The sequence below is a fragment of the Hypanus sabinus genome, chromosome 14 (genome assembly GCF_030144855.1).
Source record: "Hypanus sabinus isolate sHypSab1 chromosome 14, sHypSab1.hap1, whole genome shotgun sequence".
NCBI lineage: Eukaryota > Metazoa > Chordata > Chondrichthyes > Myliobatiformes > Dasyatidae > Hypanus > Hypanus sabinus.
In genome coordinates, this window is record NC_082719.1 from 594,174 (window position 1) to 619,468 (window position 25,295).

Here is a 25,295-nt window from a genome sequence, read left to right on the forward strand (position 1 = left end):
TATACCGTACTGGATACTGTTGATGGGGATGACCTACCAGGAATGAGTTGTAGTGATCCTGCCTCTGGCACAGAGGTTGAACCCTCAACTAGGAAGGGGAGGAGGGAAGAGAAGAGAGCGATAGTTTTAGGGGATTCTATAGTCAGGGGGGCAGATAGGAGATTTTGTGGGGCAGATCGGGAGTCTCGGATGGTATGTTGCCTCCCTGGTGTCAGGGTCTGGGACATCTCAGATCGGGTGCGGGCTATTCTTGAGAACGAGGGCATGAACCCAGATGTAGTGGTCCATGTAGGGACCAACGATGTAGGAAAGGTGAGTGAGGGGGTCCTGCTTAGAGAGTTCAGGGAGTTAGGAGTGAAGCTGAAAGGCAGGACCTCCAGGGTGATGATCTCGGGATTGCTATCTGTGCCACGTGCGAGTGAGGCGAAGAATAGAATGATTATGCACATTAATACGAGGCTGAGAGCATGGTGCAGGAAGGAAGGGTTCAGGTTTTTGGATAATTGGTCTTTGTTCCAGGGATGTTGGGATCTGTTTCGAAGGGACGGTCTACATCTGAACTGGAGGGGTACTAACATTCTTGCAGGAATGTTTGCCAGTGCTGCTCGGGGGGGTTTAAACTAGATGTGTAGGGGGCAGGGATCCAGAATACGAGAGAAGATGATATGATGAAGGATAAGGGACAGGTGGGGAATACACGTTTCCCAAATATTAATTGTGTAAAGGAGAAAGGTGAGACAGAACATGTGTTGGAAAAGTTACATGTACAGAGGGTTGGTCAGAAGGAGCATGGGGTTAAATGTGTAGAAGGTTTGGGTGATCTTGAGAAGGTCATCAAAATTCAAGGTGCAGTTAGCTCGATGGAAGTTCAAGGAGCTGGGTTAGGTACAATAGACAGTGTTTTAAGCAAAGAGAGGAGGAATGGGCTAAGAATTCTATACTTGAATGTGCGTAGTGTCAGAAATAAGACAGATGAGCTTGAAGCTCAAATGAAAATGGGGAACTACGATATTGTTAGGATAATGGAGACATGGCTGCAAGGGGATCAGGCCTGGGAATTGAGTGTACCAGGGTATACGTGCTATCGTAGAGACAGAAATATGGGAAGAGGGGGTGGGGTGGCCCTGTTGGTGAGGAATGAGATTCAGTCCTTAGCAAGGGGTGACTTAGGAACAGGGGAAGTAGAGTCTGTGTGGATTGAGCTGAGGAACAGTAAGGGTAAAAAGACCCTAATGGGTGTTGTGTACAGGCCCCCAAACAGTAGCATGGATATTGGGTACAAGTTGATTAGGGAGTTAACATTGGCATGTGCTAAAGGTAATGCAGTCGTTATGGGAGATTTCAATATGCAGGTGAACTGGGAGAATCAGGTAGGTGCTGGACCCCAGGACAGGGAGTTTGTGGAGTGTCTAAGGGATGTATTTTTGGAACAGCTTGTGCTTGAGCCAACCAGGAACGAGGCTATTTTGGACTTGGTGATGTGTAATGAACAGGAATTGATAAGTGATCTTGAAGTAAAGGAGCCATTAGGAAGTAGTGATCATAACATGATAAGTTTTTATCTACAATTTGAGAGGGATAAGGGCAGATCAGAGGTGTCAGTGTTGCAATTAAATAAAGGAGACTACGGAGCCATCAGGGAAGAGCTGGCCAAAGTTAAATGGGCGGATGCCCTGGCAGGAAAGACAGTGGATCAGCAGTGGCAGATATTCTTGGGGATAATACAAAAGATGCAAAAGCAGTTCATTCCAATGAGAAGGAAGGATTCAAAGAGGGGGAAGGGGCCACAGTGGTTGACAAAGGAAGTCTTAGATTGTATAGCATTAAAGAAAAAGAAGTATGACAGGGCTAAGATGAGTGGGAATACAGATGATTGGGAAAGTTTTAAGGAACAGCAGATCTTAACTAAAAAAGCAATACGGAGAGAAAAAATCAGGTATGAGCTCAGTCTAGCCAGGAATATAAAAGGGGATAGCAAAAGCTTTTTTAGCTATGTGAAGAGAAAGAACAATGTTGGCCCCTTGAAGAATGAATTGGGAGAAATTGTTATGGGAAACAGGGAAATGGCAACAGAATTTAACGCGTACTTTAGATCTGTCTTCACCAGGGAGGACACAAGCAATCTCCCAGATGTATGGATGGGCCAGGGTCATAAGATATCAGAGGAATTGAAACAGATTGACATTAGGAAAGAAACTGTGATGAGTAGACTGATAGGACTGAAGGCTAATAAATCCCCGGGTCCAGATGGTCTGCATCCGAGGGTTCTAAAAGAGGTGGCTCAGGAAATTGCGGATGCATTGGTAATCATTTTCCAATGTTCCTTAGATTCAGGATCAGTTCCTGAAGATTGGAGAGTGGCTAATGTTATCCCACTTTTCAAGAAGGGAGGGAAGGAGAAAACGGAGAACTATCACCCTGTTAGCCTAACATCAGTCGTGGGGAAGATGCTTGAGTCCATTATTAAGGACGAAATAGTGGCACATCTAGATGGCAGAAATAGGATTAGGCCGAGCCAGCATGGATTTACCAAGGGCAAATCATGCTTGACTAATCTGTTGGAGTTTTTTGAGGGTGTAACAAGGATGTTAGACGAGGGTAAGCCAGTGGATGTAGTGTACCTAGATTTTCAGAAGGCATTCGATGAGGTGCCACATAGGAGATTGGTGAGTAAAATCAGAGCTCATGGCATTGGGGGCAGGGTTTCAACATGGATAGAAAACTGGTTGGCAGATAGAAAGCAAAGGGTAGCAGTGAATGGGTATTTCTCGGACTGGCTGGAGGTGACTAGTGGGGTACCACAGGGCTCTGTATTGGGACCACAGCTCTTTACGATTTATGTCAACGATTTAGATGAGGGCATTGTGAACTATATCAGCAAGTTTGCTGACGATACTAAACTGGGTGGCAGTGTGACATGCGAAGAGGACGTTAGGAGAATACAGGGAGACTTGGATAGACTGGGTGAGTGGGCAGATTCTTGGCAGATGTCATTCAATGTGAATAAATGTGAAGTTATCCACTTTGGAAGCAGGAACAAGAGGGCAGAGTATTGTCTGAACGGTGTAGAGTTAGGTAAGGGAGAAATGCAAAGAGACCTAGGAGTCCTAGTTCATTAGTCAATGAAGGTGAATGAGCAAGTGCAGCAGGCAGTGAAGAGGGCAAATGGAATGTTGGCCTTTATTACAAGGGGAATTGAGTACAAGAGCAAGGATGTCCTTTTGCATTTGTACAGGGCCCTGGTGAGACCACACCTGGAATATTGTGTACAGTTTTGCTCTCCAGGTTTAAGGAAGGACATTCTGGCAATTGAGGAAGTGCAGCGTAGATTCACTAGGTTGATTCTGGGATGGCAGGGCTGTCTTATGCAGAGAGATTGGGCTTGTACACACTGGAATTGAGGAGATTGAGAGGGGATGTGATTGAAACGTTTAAGATAATTAAAGGATTTGATAGGATTGAGGCAGGAAATATGTTCCGGATGTTGGGAGAGTCCGGTACCAGAGGGCATGGATTGAGAATAAGAGGTCAGTTATTTAAAACAGAGTTGAGGAAAAACTTCTTCTCCCAGAGAGTTGTGGAGGTGTGGAATGCACTGCCTCGAAAGACGGTGGAGGCCAATTCTCTGGATGCTTTCAGGAAGGAGCTAGATAGATATCTGATGGATAGGGGAATCAAGGGATATGGGGACAAGGCAGGGACTGGGTATTGATAGTGAATGATCAGCCATGATCTCAGAATGGTGTTGCAGACTCGAGGGGCCAAATGGTCTACTTCTGCACCTTTGTCTATTGTCTATTATGAATCATGTAAACAAACAATATATTTACAAAATTACTCAAATATTACTAGAGTATTAAAAACAAAACTTGCCTCCCTGCTTAGATATAAACTCCAACTCAATATAGGGTCTCTCCCTCTCTCTCCCCCTCTCCCCCTCCCTCCCTCTGTCCCCACTCCCCCTTCCCCTCCCCTTCTCCCCTCTCCCCTCCCCTTCTCCCCCTCCCCAACTCCCTCTCCCTCGCCCTCACCCCTCCCTCCCTCCCTCCCTCCCTCCCTCCCTCCCTCCCTCCCTCCCTCCCTCCCTCCCTCCCCCTCCCCCTCCCCCTCCCCCTCCCCCTCCCCCTCCCCCTCCCCCTCCCCCTCCCCCTCCCCCTCCCCCTCCCCCTCCCCCTCCCCCTCCCCCTCCTCCTCTCCCCCTCCCCCTCCCCCTCCCCCTCTCCCCCTCCCTCTCCCTTGCTCTCTCTCTCATATATAATATAGACATATACAGCATTGTCAATTTTAAATTCTTCCATTCATACCTAAGGATTTAATCCCTGTGGAAGAAGACTGGAGGGGATGGTCACTCTGCTTGGCAGGTGAGACTTGTGGCTGTGAAACAAACTCAGTTCTGGGAGCTCCTCTGTGGTAGTTGTCGGAGTTGAGTCTGGCACTGCAGGAAGTGGTTCTGACAGCTCCGGTCACCTTTCTTCTGGACAAGTTGGCGGACCTGCACAGTGCATGGCAAGCTGCTCAATATTCTGATCTATCCCAGGCCACCGGACAAAGCTTCAACCCATTGCTTTCATTTTCACCAAGCCTGGATGACCAACATGTAGCTCCTCCAACACTTCAGCTCTCAGATTGGATGGTACCACAACTCTCAATCCCCACATAAAGCAACCCCTGTCAAGAGTGAGTTCATCCCAGAGCTGGGATTTCTGTATATTCCAGCTATTTTGAGTGGCCATATAGACCTGAGACAATGTGGGCTCTTTTCTGGTTTCCCTTTGGATCATCTCTGTCGCAATATCATGTTATTATACAATATAATAGTATTCTGTTCTGTTTTGGTCACCGAATTACAGGAAGGATATTAATAAGGTTGAAAGAGTGCAGAGAAGGTTTATGAGGATGTTGCTGGGACTTGAGAAACTGAGTTACCGAGAAAGGTTGAATAGGTTAAGACTTTATTCCCTGGATCATAGAAGAATAAGAGGAGATTTGATAGATGTATATAAAATTGTGATGGGTATAGATAGAGTGAATGCAAGCAGGCTTTTTCCACTGAGGCTAGGGGAGAAAAAACCCAGAGGACATGGGTTAAGAGTGAAGGGGGTAAAGTTTAAAGGGAACATTAGGGGGGCTTCTTCACACAGAGAGTGGTGGGAGTGTGGAACGAGCTGCCAGATGAAGTGGTAAATGCAGGCTCACTTTTAACATTTAAGAAAAACTTGGACAGTTACATGGATGAGAGGTGTTTGGAGGGATATGGTCCAGGTGCAGGTCAGTGGGACAAGGCAGAAAAATGGTTCGGCACAGCCAAGAAAGGCCAAAAGGCCTTTTTCTGTGCTGTAATGTTGTTTGGTTCTAATAGGGAGATTTTTGGTTTGCATTAGGGAGAGCACGTCAAGGTGAGTGTCCTCATTTTTAAGCTTTTCAAGTATTTCCTTTTCCAAGGGTAAACAAGACATCATCGTTAGTAGTCCTCTTGTTTCAATCTTGTAATTGTGTCCTCCCAGAAATTGCTGTTAGCGGAACACCCTTCTGTGGATTAAAAATGGAAACTAGTGGTTGATGGTTAGTAATGAGGGTAACCTCTCTCCCAGTCAAGTGCTGGTTGAAAAGTTTTACACTTCAAGCCAGACTCCAAGCCTCTCTGTCAATCTGTGCATATTTCTCTGCAGCGCTAAGCAAGCATTATGAAAGGCTTTGGTGCATTCACTTTCATAACGTATAACATGTGACGCGACTGCATCTATCCCATAAGGTGGGATATTTCACTGGCAAATTTCACTGGACAATGTGAATTATAATGTGCGAGTACAGTGTCTGATGTCACCATTTCCTTTGCCTTTTGGAAAGCTACCTCTCCATTGCCATTTCTTCCTGATCTGTAGCGGTGAGTTTAAGGGGAGGAGTATGGTAGCCAGCTTTGGAAGGAACCTATTAGAGTAATTGACAAATCCTAAAAAAGACCACAGATGTGCCATGTCCTTTGACCTTGGGACATCCACCACTACTTGAATTTTCTCAGCACTTGTGTTAACCTTGTGCATCAATGGTGTGACCACAGTAAGTGTTTCTTGGATTAAAAGCATTCACACTTGTAACATTGTGCTCTGAGCTCATAATCTTCTAAACTTTTTAACACTCTCTTGAGGTTTTAGAGATGTTCGTTGTCATCCTCACCAGTAACAATAATGTCATTCTGGTCACACTGAGTACCTAGACAGCTTTGCAGCATCTGTTCCATGGTTTTTTGCCAGAGTACAAGTGCAGATACTACTTAAACAATATGCCTATTATAGTGATAAAGTTCTTTGTGAGTGTTTATGGTGAGAAACACTTTGGACTTTTCTTCCATCTCCATCTGTAGATAGGCCTCAGCTGTCCACTTTGCACAGGTGTTTTCCTCCAGAAAGGTTTGCAGAGATAACCTCTATCCTGTTCTACTCTCTATCCTTGATCTACTTTCAGTTCTGGGTTGATGGTGACCTTAAAATCACCACAGATCCTGACAAACCCATCCTTGTCTACTGGGACCACTGGTGTTGACCTTGGGCTCTACTCAGCCTAGGAAGAAATTCCTTCAGTCTCCATGCAATCTAGCTCACTGGCTGCTTTATCGTGATGGTATATGGAACCGGAAGGGCTTTATAAACCTTGAGTGAGGCATTTTCATTTAAGACTATTTTACCCTTAATATGTTTGAGTTTTCCAGTGCCATTCTTGAACTCTGCTGTGGCATCATCCAGTACATTACTTAATTCACTTTCAGTTCACTCTGTTGCAGGGGATGTGGCAAGTAATTGGTGGATGGATCTTCAATCAAGTTGTAATTGTTTTAGCCAATCATGGCTTCACAATGCTGGACCTCCTGTTTTACCACATGCAATGAGACTTGTTGGTTGTTGTATTTCATTGTTACAAATGTCATTCTCACCGGAGTTATCTTTTCTCCAGTACAAGCTCTTAGTTGGATATCTGCAGGTTTTGATTCAGTATTTTTGAAATGCCGCTGACACTCATTTTGTGGAATGACTGCAACAACTAAGCCAGCAATCCAATTCCATTTTAATTAATTAGTTGTTCACTTCTGGTGTAAGTGATATTCCTTGTGTTGTGTTAGTTTTCAAAGAGTAACTCTCAAGGCTGCCCAGTCCTGTGTCAGTCTCATCATTATCACATTTTTGATCAACAGCATTCAGACTGGTTCTCTTTGATACTATATCTTGACTTTTTATCTTTTTCTCTTTCCTGTGCAGTCCATTTATTTTTGTTTGCCTGACATGCTCTTTGTATGTTTCATACTTTATTGCATTTTCTGCTGGTTTCATCTTTAAACCTGCATTGGTCTGGTGTATGCGAGCCCCTGCCACAACTGTAACTGAATCTGTTCGGCCAAGCAGGTTTCTGTAGATTTTGCAATTTTGTTCATGTTCACTTTCATTCCTGACTGCAACTCAATTGTGTCTCTGGCTGTTGTTTCCATTGATACAGCAATTTCAACTGCTCTTTCAAATGTGATTTGAACTGCTTTTGAATGCTTTCTTATATGATTCCACAAGCTAAGCCCATCAGTGAACCGACAATGCTCAGACAATTTTTTCAATTCAGCCATATACAGGCTGTCTCCAGGTTATGGACGAGTTCCGTTCCTGAGTCCGTCTTTAAGTCGGATTTGTACGTAAGTTGGAACAGGTACATCTGGTATTATTTAGTGTCAGTTAGTCAAGCGTTTGTCTAAGTATATAGTATATATTTTACCTTTCTATGCATATAAAACACTTAAGGAACGTATGTATTCCAATAATTAAACCACTGCATTGCTTAGTAATAATTGTAGCTTTCATTGGGCAGGGCCTTTCACATGCTCCAATATTCTCATTTTATCCTTTATCCTTTAAAATTGTACCAATCATTGACCGACTGTAGCCTAATGGTTTTCCAATGACCGATGGCGTTTCACCTCTTTCCAAATGCTTTATTATTTCCACTTTATTTTCAGTCACGATCGCTTCCCGTCAATGGAACAGAAACACTGCGGACCACCGTACTGAGACAGGCTAAATGGGACAAGTGGGGTCTATGCTGGATTTGGGTATTTGATCCTCCACTATATTCCACGTGGTAATTTAAGCTGGAGGAGGCAGTGTTTTTTTTACAAGGTCGAGTTGCGAGCTCGACATCAACCCGGCGCGGATGGTACAGGAGTCACTGGATTGACATCAACCCGGCACAGAAGCAGTCTGTCACTGGATGGAACTCGAGCCTGGCGCTGATCTCACTGCGCCACCAGCTGACCAGAATGGGGGGGGGGGGGCGGGGTCAGGGTGGTACCACCCAAGCTGAGAGCTGAAGTGTTGGAGGAGCTACATGTTGGCCATCCAGGCTTGGTGAAAATGAAAGCATTGGGTTGAAGCTTTCTGCAGTCACCAATGGTTGCAGTCTAACTGCTATTGCATTATGTTTACCAAATCAGCAAAGCTCATTTTGTCTGTTTTGGTTTCTAAGCAAACTATATGCTATTCCACTTATTACACTTTGTAACACTGGCACTCACTTTTCATTATCTATTTCATTTGCTTCAAAATACTGTTCAATTTATTCAGTATATATAATCTAGTTATCTGTTATGCAATTGAGTGTGTCTATCTTTCCAATGTAGCCAGCCATTTCTGCTCTTCATTTATTTATTGTCACCTATTACTCACTGTTTATGAACCCATGAATTTTGTCTGTTTTCTGCCTTTTAAAAAATTCTTTCTCTCCCCCTTCCTCAGTAAAAACACGCTGCACTACTTTTTTTCACTTGAACATCTCTTTCTCTCCTTCTAAAGAAAAAACATGTCTGCTTTATTTTTTAACTTTAAGTCTCGCTGTGTTTCAACAAGTTGGTGGTTGTCTTGGTTTTGTTTTAAAACTTACTTGTTGCCGCTGTTTTATTTTGTACATCCAAAACAAAGCTAATTGAAAGAAATACATGGGAGCCCGGGTGAACGTGTACACTTAGTTTTTACTGTAGTGAGGCACACACTTATGGCATGGTGGTATATTGATGTATGCCATTCATGTACTTTTACATACAACCCATAATGAATTCTGTAAGCAAGCATTTAAAACAATATGTTTACAATATTACTCAAATATTATATGAACTATTGAATACATAACAGGTTCAGCACCAGACTTTGTCTTAACTGTACTTTAATTGAAATTAAGTTGGCAGTTGAAAAAAGTGATCTAAATCTCAAGTTCTGATTTAACAGGTTGGCAGAATCGATAATGGTTTTCTCATCTTTTGGTGTTACTGTTATTATAATCTCCTATTTCAAACATATTATAATATATCATATTCCCACATCCCCTTCTCTCCCTTTGCTCTAGATGAGTCAAGCAATGGCTAGTTCCAGATTCTGGACTGCAGTTAATTTAAGGTAACATTCTTAGTGAGAGATGGATAGGGTTAGTAGGTCAATATAATCTATGTTATAGATATCAGAATCTTCTATGTTCAAAAGGTTCATTTAATATCAAAGTAGCTATGAGAATTGAACAGATCAGACACATGAACCCCCAAATCCCTCTTCCCACACAAAAGAAACAGAGGAGATCAGGCTCTCATTAAGGAAACAGAAGTGGAGGGGACTGGTAGTTTTAAATGAATTGGCATTGTCATTTCAGAGGTTCAGATGTCAAAGTATGCACAGACAATACAACTCTGATATTCATCCATCTCCCCTGGGACCAGCGCATAAGTGTCAACACAAGGTACAACAGTGCCTCTACTTTTTAGAAGATTGCATATTTGGCATGTCACCAAAAACTCGTGATAAAGTATGAAAAGACCAAAGCCCAGAAAGTAGTGCTTAATGTTCAGTCCATTATAGGCAAAATCTTCCACCATCCGAGCCATTCTCTCTTCGCTACTACCATTGGGCAGGAAGTACTGAAGCTTTAAGTCCCACAGCACCATGTCCAGGAACAGTTATTACTCGAGAGCCCATCAGGCTCCTGAACCAGCATTGATAACTTCATTCACCACTACTCCAAATTGATTCTGCAATCAACTGACTACAGCTCATGGTCTCAGTTTTATCTGTATTTGTGCAGTTTGTCTTGCCAGACTTTGTTGTTCATTTTTAGCTTTTCTTAAAATTCTATTGTTCCTTTTTCCTGTAAATACCTGCAGGAAAATGAAGCTTAAGGTAGTATATGGTAACATATACTGTACATCCTTAGATAATAAATTTACTTTGAATTTTGAGCTTTTACTGGTTCAGGGAATCTTGGATGTCCATTACTATCTCTAAAACTCCATCTTTCAGGGTTTTATCAAGTTTAAGCCAGTTAATTTATCCAGTACTTACTCTTTAATAATGTTAATTACTTTATTCTCATCACTGCTATTTAACCCCCATCTCCCATCAATTTCTGCTGCATTCATTGCCATCTGCAGTGAAGCCCGCAACCTACTATTGGATTATTGCCTCAGCTACCTCTTCCTCACTCTGTTGCTGTTCAGCTGTAGGGTGAATTTCTTCATTGATTTGAAATGTTGTGTCAACCTGCGTAAATAAGGTATTGCACACATTGCGCTGTCTTTGTTCAGGTGTCATGTTCTGTGTCGGTGGCAGAGGAGGAGCTGGTGACCCGTTCCGCAGTATTGAATGTTACTCCATTAGCAAAAACAGCTGGTTCTTTGCTCCCGAAATGAATAGTCGAAGGCGGCATGTCGGAGTGATATCAGTGGATGGTAAGGAATGTTTCAGATAACATTCTTGTCTTTGTTTGGCTAAAGCTATAAAGCCTTCTAATATTCCCTGTTTGCTGACCTCAGGGAAAATCTATGCTGTCGGAGGTCATGATGGAAATGAGCATTTAGGTAGCATGGAAGTGTTTGATCCAATGACCAACAAATGGATGATGAAGGCTTCTATGAACACCAAGCGGTAGGATTGTCTTACAGTTCTGCTTCAAAACTACGGGTGCTTTCATTTTACAGTTCACTACTTCTCCAGCTGGTAGAATTATGACACTGCAGTAGGTGGCCTTTCAGTCCATTGACTTCATGCTGGTTCTTGTAGGGCAAACACTGCCCACTTTTTCCCTACAGTTCTGCCCGTCCTTTCAACCTCCAGTTCATTGTCAGTAACAAGACTTGGCATACCACCCTCTGTCATTGCAATAATCTGAAGCAGTAATTATTCCAGTCATTTAAGCAGGAAACCATAACAAAGGATCTGAAGATTTGAGAACACCCACTAACCTACCCTGCACCAAATTCTCTGCACGTCAAACACTGCTGACCCACGTTGGCTCTTTGTCCCAAAATCTTCAGTTTAACTTAATTCTTTGAAAGATCTTGCTCTTCTCTGCCTTCAAAACTCCTATCTAAGTCTTAAAACACTTGTTTCCTCTGACTCTGGGCCCTTCTTTTTTTTTCATCCATCTAATTGTCCCACAATGTTTGGACCTGACTGGCAGCCATTAGTTTCTCAATTTGTGGATGGCACAAAACTTACCAGTATTGTGAACTGTGAAGAGGATAGTGTTTTCTTGCAGAATGTGATGGAGAGTGCTCAGTAAATGCACTACATGCACGTGTGCATTTACACACTGACACATGCCCACGCAGAGACAGGCCCACAGACAGATGCCTACATACTCGCTCACACTCTCACACACACACACACACACACACACACACTCACACTCACACTCACACTCACACTCACACTCACACACTCACACTCACACTCACACACTCACACTCACACTCACACTCACACTCACAACCCACCCTTGCCATGATGCCGTCATTGCACTGAGTGTGGCCACTTCAATGTCCCCACAGGATATTCTTATAATGGGGAGACTTTGTGGTGCCTTTCCGGCCATACACAGTGGACTATTCCATTTCTTTAGTAATGGGGATGTGTAAATATGCATATGTTGTTTGTATACTGCATTTACTGTAGATACTGCTGTTTATGTTGTGATATGATTGTAACTACGTTTTGGGGTCCATTGTACTCTGATTCATGTGTAGTCTAAGTTTGTGGGTATTAAAGATGGTATATTCAGGGGCCTGACAAAACGGGGCGGATCACTCGCAGTATATGAGAGGGAGAGATTCAGCTGCTAGGAGTCACACTGGACAAAATTAGTATGGAGTTATTGGATTTTCTGGTGGATACCTTTTTGTAAATATTGCCAATTTTCTTTTTGCTATTTTCACTGATTTTCACGAAGGTGCTAATTGACTCCAATCATTTTTCTTTTGTCATAACACAGCAGGTTATAAATACACAGGTGAAATGCTCAGACAAATGGTAGATGAAGTTTAAATGTGAGGTGAGACATTTTATTAAAAGGAATCAGGAGGGCCAATATAAAAGATACTGTTCTACAAGGGGCAGGAATAGAGGATTCTGAAGGTTTTGTATGCGTGGGTCTTTGAAAGTGGAAGGGCAGCTTTAGAAAGCACTTAACGTGGCTTACACAGCTCTATGTTCCGTTGATAGGGAAGGTATGCCAGCTCTTTATCAACACTAGTTTTACCTCATCTGGAGTGCTTTGTTCAATTCTGGTCACCAAATTAATGGAAGAATCTAAAGGTTTTGGAATAAATTTGTGAGAATGGTTCCTAGAAAATGAGGTTACATTTATAAGCATTGATTATTGAGGGTGGAGGTGGTAGATTGCCGCCTTTAGTGGAGGGGTTAAGGTGTAAAGAGACAGAGAGTGAAGAGTGATATGGTAGAGTGCTCGGGAGACTTGGTAGGCCATGTGATTGGAGTTCAGAGTGCACACAACAGGCACGAAGCAGTCTCCTTCTTGGCGTTGAAGAGGGATTTAGATAAACATGGTGAAATAAAGTTTCTTCAGGCGAGGAAGGAGGGAGCTAGGGAATTGCTTTAATACCAGCTAGTGTAGATATAATGGGTGGAATGGGACCTGCTGTGCAGTAACATCTCTGAAAAATAGGCACCGCATCCATGTTTTATCTTTTTAATGGGTTCTGTTGGGTTTCCTTGTTTTATGGATGCCTGTAAGGAGGCAAATCTTAAGGCTGTATATAGTCTGCATACTGGAATAATAAATGTACTTTGAACTTTGATATTGTGCATAGTTATTATTCGTGTTGTCTGCTACTCTATTATATGTTTTTCAATTTCCCACACTTGCTGCTTTAACTGAGATTGCTAATGTACTCTGTCCAGATGTTAATTGAGAAAGGAGCACGAATTGCTACCTTAATCAATATCATGTGTTTATTTTTGGGTGTGCATATGTACATAATATACTGACATTTTGATCTCTGCAGGAGGGGTATTTCTCTGGCGTCCCTTGGAGGCCCAATCTATGCTATAGGTGGTCTAGATGACCATACATGTTTTAGTGATGTTGAGCGCTACGACATTGGCTCCGATCTGTGGAGTACTGTGGCAGCAATGAATACACCAAGGGGTGGTGTTGGCTCAGTTGCACTTGGGGTAGGTACTTAAATTTTATTGTTTTGTGTACCTAGATCTTAATTTCTGGTCCGCACATTGTTAAACAGATGCAACGAATATTTACTGCAAAGTTTATTTTTTAAAAGTGCCCATTTACCCCAGTGTATATACAAAAAATGAACAGTATTTTTTTCCGTGGATCCACTCCAAGGAAAAGAATTGTACCACCATGTGACTTCCTATTTAATTTCCTTTTCCTCTTAACTCATGTGATTGAATCTAATGCTTTTTACATCTCTCCATGTTTAGAACTATGTTTACGCTGTTGGTGGAAATGATGGAGTTGTAAGTTTATCTAGTGTTGAGAGGTACGATCCCTACCTGGACAAGTGGACAGAAATTAAGGATATGGGACAAAGGAGAGCTGGAAATGGAGTTGGTGAACTAAATGGCTGCTTGTATATTGTTGGTGAGTGTTAAAATTTTATAACTGACACACTTTCAGAAAATGATTCCTATTCATACTGAAATATTGAATGGAAATGTTGTAAATTGCTGATGGCTAGTTAAGGAGGATGGTGATCAAAGCTGGCAGTAACTAGCCTTCTTAACCGTGAACAGACCCTGGACAATATGGAGGAACTGAAAGCTGGAGATAAAGATGGAAGAGGAGCTGATTTACAGCGAACTATGGTACTTTTAATTATCTCAATAAGACTGCAAATGCATTAATGTTGTTGCCTAGTGATTACTGTTTGGTTATAATGAACATCAGTGTGACTTTGATCTTGCTCTGTTTAGCCTTTTAGGAGCAATTAAGAACACAAGGAGCAGGAATAGATTATTTGACCTTTTGAGACTGTTCTTACATGCATCAAGGTGGAGCGGATCTTCTACTTTGCAGCCACATTCCTGTACTAACCCAGTAACCCCTCCCTTTGTAACCATCTCTGTTCTGAATGAACTCAGTGACTGGAATTCCACAGGGTCTGTGGAAACACAAAGATACATCACCCTCAGCATGAAGCAACTCCCTCATCTCAGTCCTAAATGTCATGTGTCTTACTTTGGACTGTGACCTCTAGGTCTAGGCACTGCACTGTAGATAAAAAGCCAGTGCGGAATAATTGTAACTATGCTGTGGGTGTGCCATTATAAGCTTATGCTTTTTTTGAAAAGAATGCTAATATTTATTTTGATTGTTCTTATTACAACACACAAACTGGGAGTGAAAATTCAGATGTGAAGAACTGGTATGTTTCACTTCAGCTGCACTATTTTTTAAAAAAAAGCACACCATTGTCAGGGTCAGATGGTCTTTGAATTGATGCCTGGACTACTGCTATATTGATTTAGATTCCTTTCTGTGAGGAATTTCCTGCCTTTTTTTTTGCTTGCTCTATAATTTTAAGGGTAGGGCATTAATTCAAAGACCTTTATTATCAAAGTTTGTATACAGCCCTGAGATTTTATTTATTTATTTATTAAATTTTAGAAATTACAAAGAATAAATGTAATAGTAAAAAAGTAAGAAAGATAATACTAACCCTCCCCCCTCCCCTTAACCCCCCCCCCCCTTAACCCTCCCCTCCCCCCTTAACTCTTATCTAAAGAGGAAAAAAAAAGAAAGAAGAGAAAGATTGCCTGGATATCGGAGGATCCCCACATGCTCCATGGAGTTCAAAATAATTTTGATACTTATTTTTTACTTTCCCCAATTACTTTATAATTTTATCTTCAAAGGACCTATGTATTTAATCCTATCTTTTGTAAGTATGGGAGCTAAATTTTCAAAAATATATCATATTCATTTCTTAAATTATATGTAATTTTTTCAAATGGAATATAACTATGTATTTCATTATTCCAACGATCCATAGTTAATATAAATCAGATTTCCAACTAACTGCGATAACTTTTTTGACTACTGCCAATGCAATTTTTATAAATTTTTTCTGATACTTGTTCAATTTAAGTTTCGGTATTGTCCCTTCAATGTCTCCCTAATAAAAATAATAGTGGACTATGTGGGAGTTGTACTCCAGTAATTTGTTCCAATAAAAGTCTTAAATTTATCCAAAATGGTTGAATTTTAAACAGCCTTGAGATTTGTCTTCCTCACAGACGGCCATTAAATCTGTTCAAAGAAAAGCATCAAACCCCGCCCCCCAACATACAAAAAAAAACAAATCGCGCAAATGGCAAAAAAAAGAGCAAAGAATCCAGAATAAAAATAACACCCCACAAAGTCATTGAAGGAGTCCAGTCATATTCAGTTCAGTTCAATCTAGCGCTGTGTTGTTCGTAATCTGCAGGCTGCACAAAGGTCTCCATAGTAGCAAAACTGCTTTTTGAAATGATAATATTTGCATTTTGAGGAAGCAGATTATAGCTCACTGCTGAAGGCAGTGTTCATTTCGGTATTATGTTATCCATAGCTATGGTTTAGTGAAGAATAGTCTCTTATTTAGTTAAAATGGATGATAAGCTGAGATTGGAAGTCTGTGATACTGGAAAGAAGCTTAGATTGTGCTATGTCACGTCGCAAAGTTTCACTTCTGCTGCCACTGCATAAGGGAGTATGATTTTATCACTTTGTGCTCACAGTACGCTTGTCTGTTTTGACTTAGGTGGGTTTGATGATAACTCACCACTCAGCTCTGTGGAAAGATTTGATCCTCGTATGGACAAGTGGGAGTATGTGGCTGAGTTGACGACGCCCCGTGGTGGAGTAGGGGTGGCAACCCTCATGGGGAAAATCTTTGCAGTTGGTGGCCACAATGGCAACGTTTATCTAAACACTGTGGAAGCCTACGATCCGACGATGAACAGGTAAAATATGTCAATCCAGCACCTCATGAGTATGCTGGGTAAAAATGTGGCGTCTTTATAATGTCCTCATGCTTTTGTGTAATCGCTCATTAGAGGATTTTAATCCCAAAAAAAATCTGCTTTGGTAAAATACAGCTTAATGCAGCACATTGTACTTGAGAAGAATATCTAACCTTTGATATGATCTCATGAAACTGACATCTCTACTCCCTGCTGATACAATCAAAAATTCATTGTAAATTTCTTACATTATTAAGTTGGGGTCCATATCCTCCACTCGCTGCAGTGTTTCCTAACTGACTCTGAGCACAATTGCAGCTTTATTTCTGGTCTGTGATTTTTGTGCAGTTATTACTGTCCTGCAAAAAGCAGATGGGTTATAGAGTTCTAGGTTCTGGTGTCCAATCCCTCAGGGTATGTATTGCCCTGTACTTTTATATAATGGCATCCACTCGGGTTGTGCTGGGGTCTGGGTGATAAACTCTTGCCCTCAAGTTGGGTCCTTGCAGCACTGAAGCGCCGTGGCCTGGTGTGGACAGGCTAGGCACAGAGGTGTGGACTTGGGTTTCGGGGTTGCACTGCGTCAAGTACTAGGAAACACTGTTGACCTTGTTGCCTTGGCGAGAGCTCTGCAACCAATCAAAGAGGGGTTAAGAAAGGATCTTCTGTCCTATTTATCAGGAGTAGCTAGTGATCATAGGACCAGGGTGGTCTGCTAGTACAAGGACCAGCTCTTGCCATTTCCCTGCGGTGACATGTATTCTGCAATATCTGTGCCGGTAAAATCACTTCCCTCAACTACATATCTCAGTATTTTACAGATGTATTACCTGCTCTGCACCTTCCAACACCACACCTCGCAGGCTGTCCCTTCATCCTGAGCTAGGGAGTAATTAGTTTCTAAGTTCATACCAGATTTGCAGCACAGAAGTGTCATTAGAGATGCATCTCTGTCTATTTTGCTGCAATGACTCCTTTTAGTGCAGATGCCATCGGCATTCCTGCGCCCACAGAATGCATCCTGACTAAGGTAGCACTGTGCCAAGGTATATAAAATAAGATGTTTCGTTAGATCACTACAACACTGAAACAGGCCCTTCAGGCCATCTATTCTTTGCTGAACTATTACTCTGCCTAGTCCATCCCATAACTATCAATTTATACTAATTCATCCCATCAATTCATACTAATCTTAAATGTTGAAATTGAACACAATTTCACCATTTCCACTAGCAATTCATTCCACTCTCATCATCCTGTGAGTGAAGTTCCTCCTCTTGTTCCCCTTAAACATTTCACCTTTCACCCTAAACCTGATTCTAGTCTTACCCAACCTCGAGGGAGAAAACCCGCATGTATTTACCCTATCTATACCCCTCATAATTTTATACTGTATACCTTTATCAAACCTTACCTCACTCTCCTACACCAAGGAATAAAGTCCTAACCTACTCAATCTTTCCCTATAACTTGGTTCCTCATGCCCCAGCAACATCCTTGTAAATTTTCTCTGCACTCATTCAATATGATATCTTTCCTGTAGCAATACGTTTGGCTGCAGTAGCAGCCGGAAAGATGTTCAGTGACGTCCAACTGCCTTGGGGCTCCACTCTGGATTTTCTGTCTGTGTTTACTCCCGTGGCCTTCGTCTCTCTCTAGGCTGCCCACAAGGCAGTGGAGCTACTTACCCGTAGCTGGGTGTAAATTTGACACAATCTACCATGCACAAAACTATGTTGACTCTCCCTAATCAGTCCCTGCCTATCCAAATGCTTATGTATCTGCTCCCTTAGAAAATCTTCCAATAACTTACCCACTACTGACTTCAGGCTCTCCAGCCTATAACTTCCCAACTCATTCTTAGAACCTTACTTGAACAACATTGGCACCTGGCACCTTACCCGTGGCTAAGGATGTTTTAAATATCTCTGCCAGGGTCCTTTAATTTCAGCACATGGTGTGAGGAAGCACTTTGTCATCATCTGGGGATTTATCCTCCATAATTTGCCTTGAGATAGCAAGCACCAACTCTTTTGTGGTCAGTAAATGGTAATAACCTCACTGCTGCTTTGTCTCACTTCTATAGGTGCTGACTGTCTCTCAAGTAAATTCAAATGCAAAAGAATCAATTTAAGATCTTCCCGATCATTTTTGGCTCCATGCTTAGATGATCATACTGAGGACCAATTTTGTCCCTTGCTATCTTTAATATATCTGTAGAAGCCCTTGGGATTTTCCTTCACTTCTCATTTCCCTCTTGTGTTTCTTTCTTACCCTTAAGTACCTTGTTTGTTCCTTGCTGACCTTACTTGCTATGCATCTTGTTCTTCTTAAACAAGGTCTCAATATCTTTTGAAAGCCAAGGTTCCCTAAACCTGTTATCCTTGCTTTTTATTCTGACAGGAACATGCAAGCTCTGCAATCTCTGAATTTCACTTCTGAAGGCTGCCCACTTACCAAGCATACCTTTGCCAGTAAACAGCCTGTCCCAATCCACACTTGCCAGATTATTTCATTAAGATTGGCCTTTCTCCAATTTTGAACCTCAGTGTGAGAACCAGACCTATCCTTCTCCATAATTATCTTGAAACTAATGGAATTAGGATCACTAGATCCAAATTAATTGCCTTCACACACTTATATCATTTACTCTGTTTTGTATCCTCATAGGAGATCCAGTATCTTCACCACTTTTTAAAAAATCTAGATTGTCCATTCTTCCTGTCGAAGTAGAAATTTCACATTTTTGTACATTAATTTTTGTCTCCCACCTTCTTGTATTCTTGGGTAACCGTACCATGTTCAGCAGGTCAAGCAGCATCAATGGAGAGGAATAAGTAGTCGACATTTTGGGCAGAGACCCTTCATCAGGATTTAACAAAAAATGTCAGTTCAGTCTGATTTCCTTTCGCAGCCTCTTTGCGCCCTCTTTACTTTCCCACCTCATCTCTTATGTACAACACAAAAAGAGAGCATTATACCAGGATGCAGGTAGGAGAGCGAAATTCTTATGACTCTGAGGTTGTGAGTGAAGATTAGATGAAGTTTTGGTGTTGATAATGAAAAGTTATAAAGAAGGCAAGATGGCAACTACACTACATTAGGAGTTTGAAGAGATTTGGTATGGGGGAAGACATTAACATGGATAGAAAACTGTTTGGCAGATAGAAAGCAAAGGGTAGCGGTGAATGGGTGTTTCTCGGAATGGCAGGTGGTGACTAGTGGGGTGCCACAGGGCTCGGTATTGGGACCACAGCTGTTTACCATTTACGTTAACGATTTAGATGAAGGCATAACGAATAATATCAGCAAATTTACTAAGCTGGGTGGCAGTGTGACATATGAGGATGTTAGGAGAATTCAGGGTGACTTGGATAGGCTGGGTGAGTGGGCAGATACTTGGCAGATGACGTTTAATGTGAATAAGTGTGAGGTTATCCACTTTAGGAGTAAGAACAGGTAGGCAGATTATTATCTGAACAGTGTAGAGTTAGGTAAGGGAGAAATACAAAGAGATCTAGGAGTCCTTGTTCATCAGTCACTGAAGGTGAATGAGCAAGTGCAGCAGGCAGTGAAGAAGGCTAATGGAATGGTGGCCTTTATTACAAAGGGAATTGAGTACAAGAGCAAGGAAATCCTCTTGCATTTGTACAGAGCCCTGGTGAGACCACACCTGGAGTATTGTGTACAGTTTTGGTCTCCGGGGTTAAGGAAGGACATCCTGGCTGTAGAGGAAGTGCAGCATAGATTCATGAGGTCAATTCCTGGGATGTCTGGACTGTCTTACGCAGAGAGGTTAGAGAGACTGGGCTTGTACATGCTGGAATTAAGGAGATTGAGAGGGGATCTGATTGAAATATATAAGATTATTAAGGGATTGGACAAGATAGAGGCAGGAAATATGTTCCAGATGCTGGGAGAGTCCAGTACCAGAGGGCATGGTTTGAGAATAAGGGGTAGGTCATTTAGGACAGAGTTAAGGAAAAATTTCTTCTCCCAGAGAGTTGTGGGGGGCTGGAATGCACTGCCTCGGAAGGTAGTGGAGGCCAATTCTCTGGATGCTTTCAAGAAGGAGCTAGATAGGTATCTTATGGATAAGGGAATCAAGGGATATGGGGACAAGGCAGGAACCAGGTATTGATAGTAGATAATCAACCATGATCTCAAAATGGCGGTGCAGGCTCGAAGGGCCGAATGGTGTACTTCTGCACCTATTGTCTATTGTCAACAAATACACTCAAAAACTTCTATAGTTGTACCATGGAGAGCATTCTGACAGGCTGCATCACTGTCTGGTATGGGGGGGGGGGGGGATGGTGGTGGGTGGCTATTGCACAGGACCAGAAGAAGCTGCAGAGGGTCATAAATTTAGTCGGCTCCATCGTGGGTACGAGCCTACAAAGTACCCAGGACATCTTCAGGGAGCGGTGTCTCAGAAAGGCAGCGTCCATTACTAAGGACCTCCAGCACCCAGGGCATGCCCTTTTCTCACTGTTACTGTCAGGAGGGAGGTACAGAAGCCTAAAGGCACACACTCAGTGATTCAGGAACAGCATCTTCTCCTCTGCCATCCAATTCCTAAATGGACTTTGAACCCGAGAAGACTACCTCACATTTTTTAAATGTATATTATTTCTGTTATTGCACGACTTTTAATCTGTTTAATATACATATACTGCATTTGATTTATCCATTATTTTTTTTCCTTCTATATTATGTACTGCATTAAACTGCTGCTGCTAAGTTAACAAATTTCATGACACATGCCAGTGACAATAAACCTGATTTTTATTCTGAAGTGAGAAGCCTTGTTCTCTAGAGGGTACTGTGTACGTCAGCCCAGAAAATGAACAAAGTAACAGCTTCAACAGATGCTGGCTTCATCCCCAATATAACTGAACATTTAACTAAATACATGTATATAACGTATATAGAAATGAGACAATGTTTCTCCGAAGCAGGCTGTAAAGCACATAACACACATAGCACATGATAACTTATGAAGGTAAGGATAAAATCTCCAAATGAGTCACACATAAATAACAAACTAAAGTGCATTAATATTAAATATTGTAAGGTACGGAACAGATTAACCACTGACACTTCAAATATGATGCAACCTGGAGTTCAGAAGCCTAAAGGCTTGGGGGAAGAAACTGTTTCTCATCCTGACTGTTCTTGACTTTATGTATCGGAGTCTTCTGCCTGATGGTAGAAAAGCAAATACTAAGTTAATAATACGAAGTGACCTGCATATGTAGCGCTCCTGATGAATGTCCCCGATGGATGATAGGGAGACGCCTATGATGCTCGTGGCTATTCTCACAGTTCTTTGTAGGGACTTCATGTCTGTTGTTCAACTGCTCCCATACCAGATGGAGATGCAGCTTGTCAGGAAGCTCTCAATAGTGCTGTTGTAAAACGCAGTTAGGAAGATGGGGGAGCCTTGCTTGCCTCAAGCTTCTTAAGAAGTGGAGGTGTGGCTGTGCCTTCTTGTTCAGGGAGTGATATTAAGGGACCAGATGAGGTCATCCCTGATGTAAACTCCCAGGAACTTGGTGCATCTAACTCTCTCTGCAGAGGAGCCAGGTATTCGCAGCGGGGGATGGCTCATATGCACCTTCCTGAACTCCACAAAGCAGCATAAAGCAAGTAATGACATAAATATGGTGAGAACTAGGCTTGTGAAAATAAATGTTAGTTCATGAAATGTAGATGACAGCCTATACTGCAAATACAGTCAGCCCTCCTTATCTGCAAGAGATTGGTTCCGGGATCCCTTGCAGATACCAAAGTTCACGGATACTCAAGTCCCTTAGTCAACCTGTCTCAATGCGGTGGACCTTAGCACCCAGTGGAACCCCAGACCTTATTTAACGTGTCTCAGTGCTGTGAACATTAGGACCCGGTGTCAGAGCTCTGAATCAGCAGTGTTTCTGTTCGCGAAAATAATCACGATCACGATTGAAAACAAAATGGAAATAATAAAGTGATCGGAAAAAAGGTGAAACACCATCGGTCATTGGAAAAGCGTTAGGCTACGTCGGTCAATAATTGGAACAATTTTAAAGGATAAAGTGAGAAAGGCTCTGCCCTGATGAAAGCTACAATTATTACTAAGCAATGCAGTAGTTTAATTATTAGGTTTCGGGGTTTTGGGTTTTTGATCCTCCGCATCAACCCGGCATGGTGGAGAGCGCAATCGGGAGCGGTCTTGTCACTGGATCGAACTGGAGCCCAGTGCAGAAGCGTACGTTCTTAAGTGTTTTATATGCATAGAAGGATATACTATATACTAAGACAAATGTTTGACTAACTGATGCTTAATAATACCGGATGTACCTGTTCCAACTTACTTAGTAAGAGAACTTCCGATTTTTTTCGATCCTGATCCACGATAACCTATGCACATCCTCCCGTTTACTTTAAATCATCTCTAGATTACTTATAATACCTAATACAATGTAAATGCTATGTAAACTAGTTGTTATACTGCAATGTTTAGGGAGTAATGACAAGAAGAAAAAGTCTGTACATGCTCGAACAAGAAGTGCTGGAAGAGCAGTTCTGGGTTTTCGTGATTCGTGGTTGGTTGAATTCGTGCATGCAGAATTCGCGGATAAGGAGGGCCGACTGTATAGTTCCAGAGAATAGGGTTATCTACAAGCATACTTTACTAGAAAATGTGTTGATATTTATTGATACATTTCAGAAGTATTTAATATTAAACCTCTTTAATATTCAGAAGTTGTGCATTGCATACAATCTTACAGATACCAGAACACCATGCATCCATGTGGATAAGCTCATAAATTTAATGACTGTTTGTAATTCCCCTGCCAATGCGTTTTTCATAATGTCTTATTCTTTTGGTTTTTCTGTATTCTAGGTGGGAATTGGTTGGACCCATTTCACACTGCAGGGCTGGGGCTGGAGTAGCTGTGTGCTCCTGCCTGGTGAACCAGATCAGAGACATTGGCCTGGGATCCAGTAATGTTGTTGACTGCATGTGATTTTTGCAATCAATCTGCAACACAGTCCAGTTTTCTGAAGATTCTAACTTTACAGAGGAAAAATTCCATTCCATGTATCCATTCATTGTGGACTAAGAAAGAAGGCTGGAAAATTGATTATAAGACTTTGGTATAGTTTTTATCTTAATATATGCAGATTTGATTTCTTAGAACTGATTGAAGTGGATGTGTTTTGCATTGTATTCAATAGTTTTGCAAATTAAATGTATGCTGCTCTTCTAGCACCACCCTGCCGTTTCCAGCTGGCATGCAGCTCCTTTAGAATCTCGGAAGATGGCAGTGAATGCATATTCCTCTCTTTCTGAAATGAACTTAACGAATCAATCATTGGCTGACCAGTGCACAAGAAACTTTAATCATAAATTTGGTGGTGGAGCTAATTCTTTGTAGTGCAGGTGCTGAAGAAGACAAAGTGCATTGTGACTGTTTAAAATATGACCAGGGAGAAGCTAAAACTTTGTAAATTTTACTTCACAAAGAAAAAAATGAATTTGTCTTAGTTTCTGTTTGAATGAAACATTAAAAAATGCTTATAGCCTCTTCTGCCCTTTGTCTGTCAGTGGGTCCTACTGCTTCCTTTCCCTGTCTTGCCACTCCCACCCCCCACCTGCCCCATTAATTCAAGGTCCCAAAAGACCTTTAAAAACTTGGTTTAGCACCAAATTCAACAAGCAATAATTTTGTGAAGCCAAAAAACAATAGTGCACTGTTCCTTTATTAGCTAATGTATCTAAAATATTGTTGTTATTTATAAATCCTGTCGTCGTGAATTCTTGCAAAAATGTTGCAGATTGATAATTAACAAATTGTTCATCAACAGTTTCTTTGATTTCTGTTTCATCAGCATGCCTCATCTTCTTAACACTGCTTGCATCTTCCAGAATTGATCTTAAAATATTGTGTAAGTTGGCATACTTTCAATGAGGTGACTGTTTGTTGTATGATAAGTTTAGTCATTTTATTTTTTGGATAAAAGAATGATTTATTTTTTGGGGGGAATGGATAAAACGGGGATTAACACCTACGGTAATTTTCCTACCTAAGTTCAGAAATCCATGTATTTCATACACTGCATTCTTGATTGAACTATGTTCATGAAGAAAATTCTGTGCTAGCCCACAGCTGGTATAAAACTGTAAAGGATATGTTCATGCTTTTTGCCATTTGTGGCTTTGTGACCATTGCAAAGGCTCCTTCAATGAAGAATTTAAGTAGTTAGGAGGGTATCTAAAGAAAGATCAGCAGAAGAATCACAAGTTATGTTGGGAAGTAGATGGGAATAACCAAGCCATAATAGAATCTGTGACCACAGCTTTTTTTTAGTTTTAAATGATAGCAATAAGAAATATTTTGGCATCGAAAGGTCTAAACATCTGCTGTATCATCCATGGTAACATTCCAGAGTTTGAAATAGTATTTATTGTGAATGATTTAAGTTATTAAAAACCTATTTCTCCTGAAGGATTAAATGAACAGAAATAAAGTGAATCCACATCTGTATTTAACTACTGAGTAATTTAAACAACATTTTGTTTAAAGAATATCGAAGCAGCACAAGGTTCATAAGTTGATCCAAGATAAAAGTCTTTAGTCCTCACCATCGTTTTCACTTCAGAATGGGCTCAAATGCAATTATTACAATTATTTAAAAGTTTAATTATGACATGTTACGGTTATTTAAAATGAAACTGTTTCGTAAAGCTCTACTTTTAATGTTATAATTGGTAAATTGTTCAAAACAATTATGGTTGTGTTATACAATTCATAATGTAACAAAATTTAACTTTTTGGAAATATTGTTACATTTAAATCCTTTACTAATTGTGAAGAAAAGGATTTTGCGATATTATATCTATTCACACAAGATTTAAGACCATTCAAACACTGACTTTGTCTATGAACCATATCTATGATGCATTAAAGCAAAATCTTGAAATTATGGGCACATGCTAGCAACTATTTTTATTGTATACTTATGAAAGCC

At 41.3% G+C, this 25,295-nt stretch overlaps 1 protein-coding gene across 3 annotated transcripts in view; it reads left to right on the forward strand.

The window, feature by feature from the left end:
- The window catches only part of klhl8 (kelch-like family member 8), an 81,658-nt gene extending 57,691 nt beyond the window's left edge, over positions 1-23,967 (forward strand). For all 3 annotated transcript variants that reach the window (XM_059988674.1, XM_059988675.1, XM_059988673.1), the window contains 6 exons: positions 10,598-10,741; positions 10,826-10,937; positions 13,316-13,484; positions 13,755-13,914; positions 16,076-16,277; positions 23,167-23,967. In XM_059988674.1, the coding sequence (XP_059844657.1) occupies positions 10,598-10,741; positions 10,826-10,937; positions 13,316-13,484; positions 13,755-13,914; positions 16,076-16,277; positions 23,167-23,290 (911 nt within the window). In that variant the 3' untranslated portion in view covers positions 23,291-23,967. The remainder of the gene's footprint in view (positions 1-10,597; positions 10,742-10,825; positions 10,938-13,315; positions 13,485-13,754; positions 13,915-16,075; positions 16,278-23,166) is intronic.
- The last annotated feature ends 1,328 nt before the right edge of the window (positions 23,968-25,295 follow it).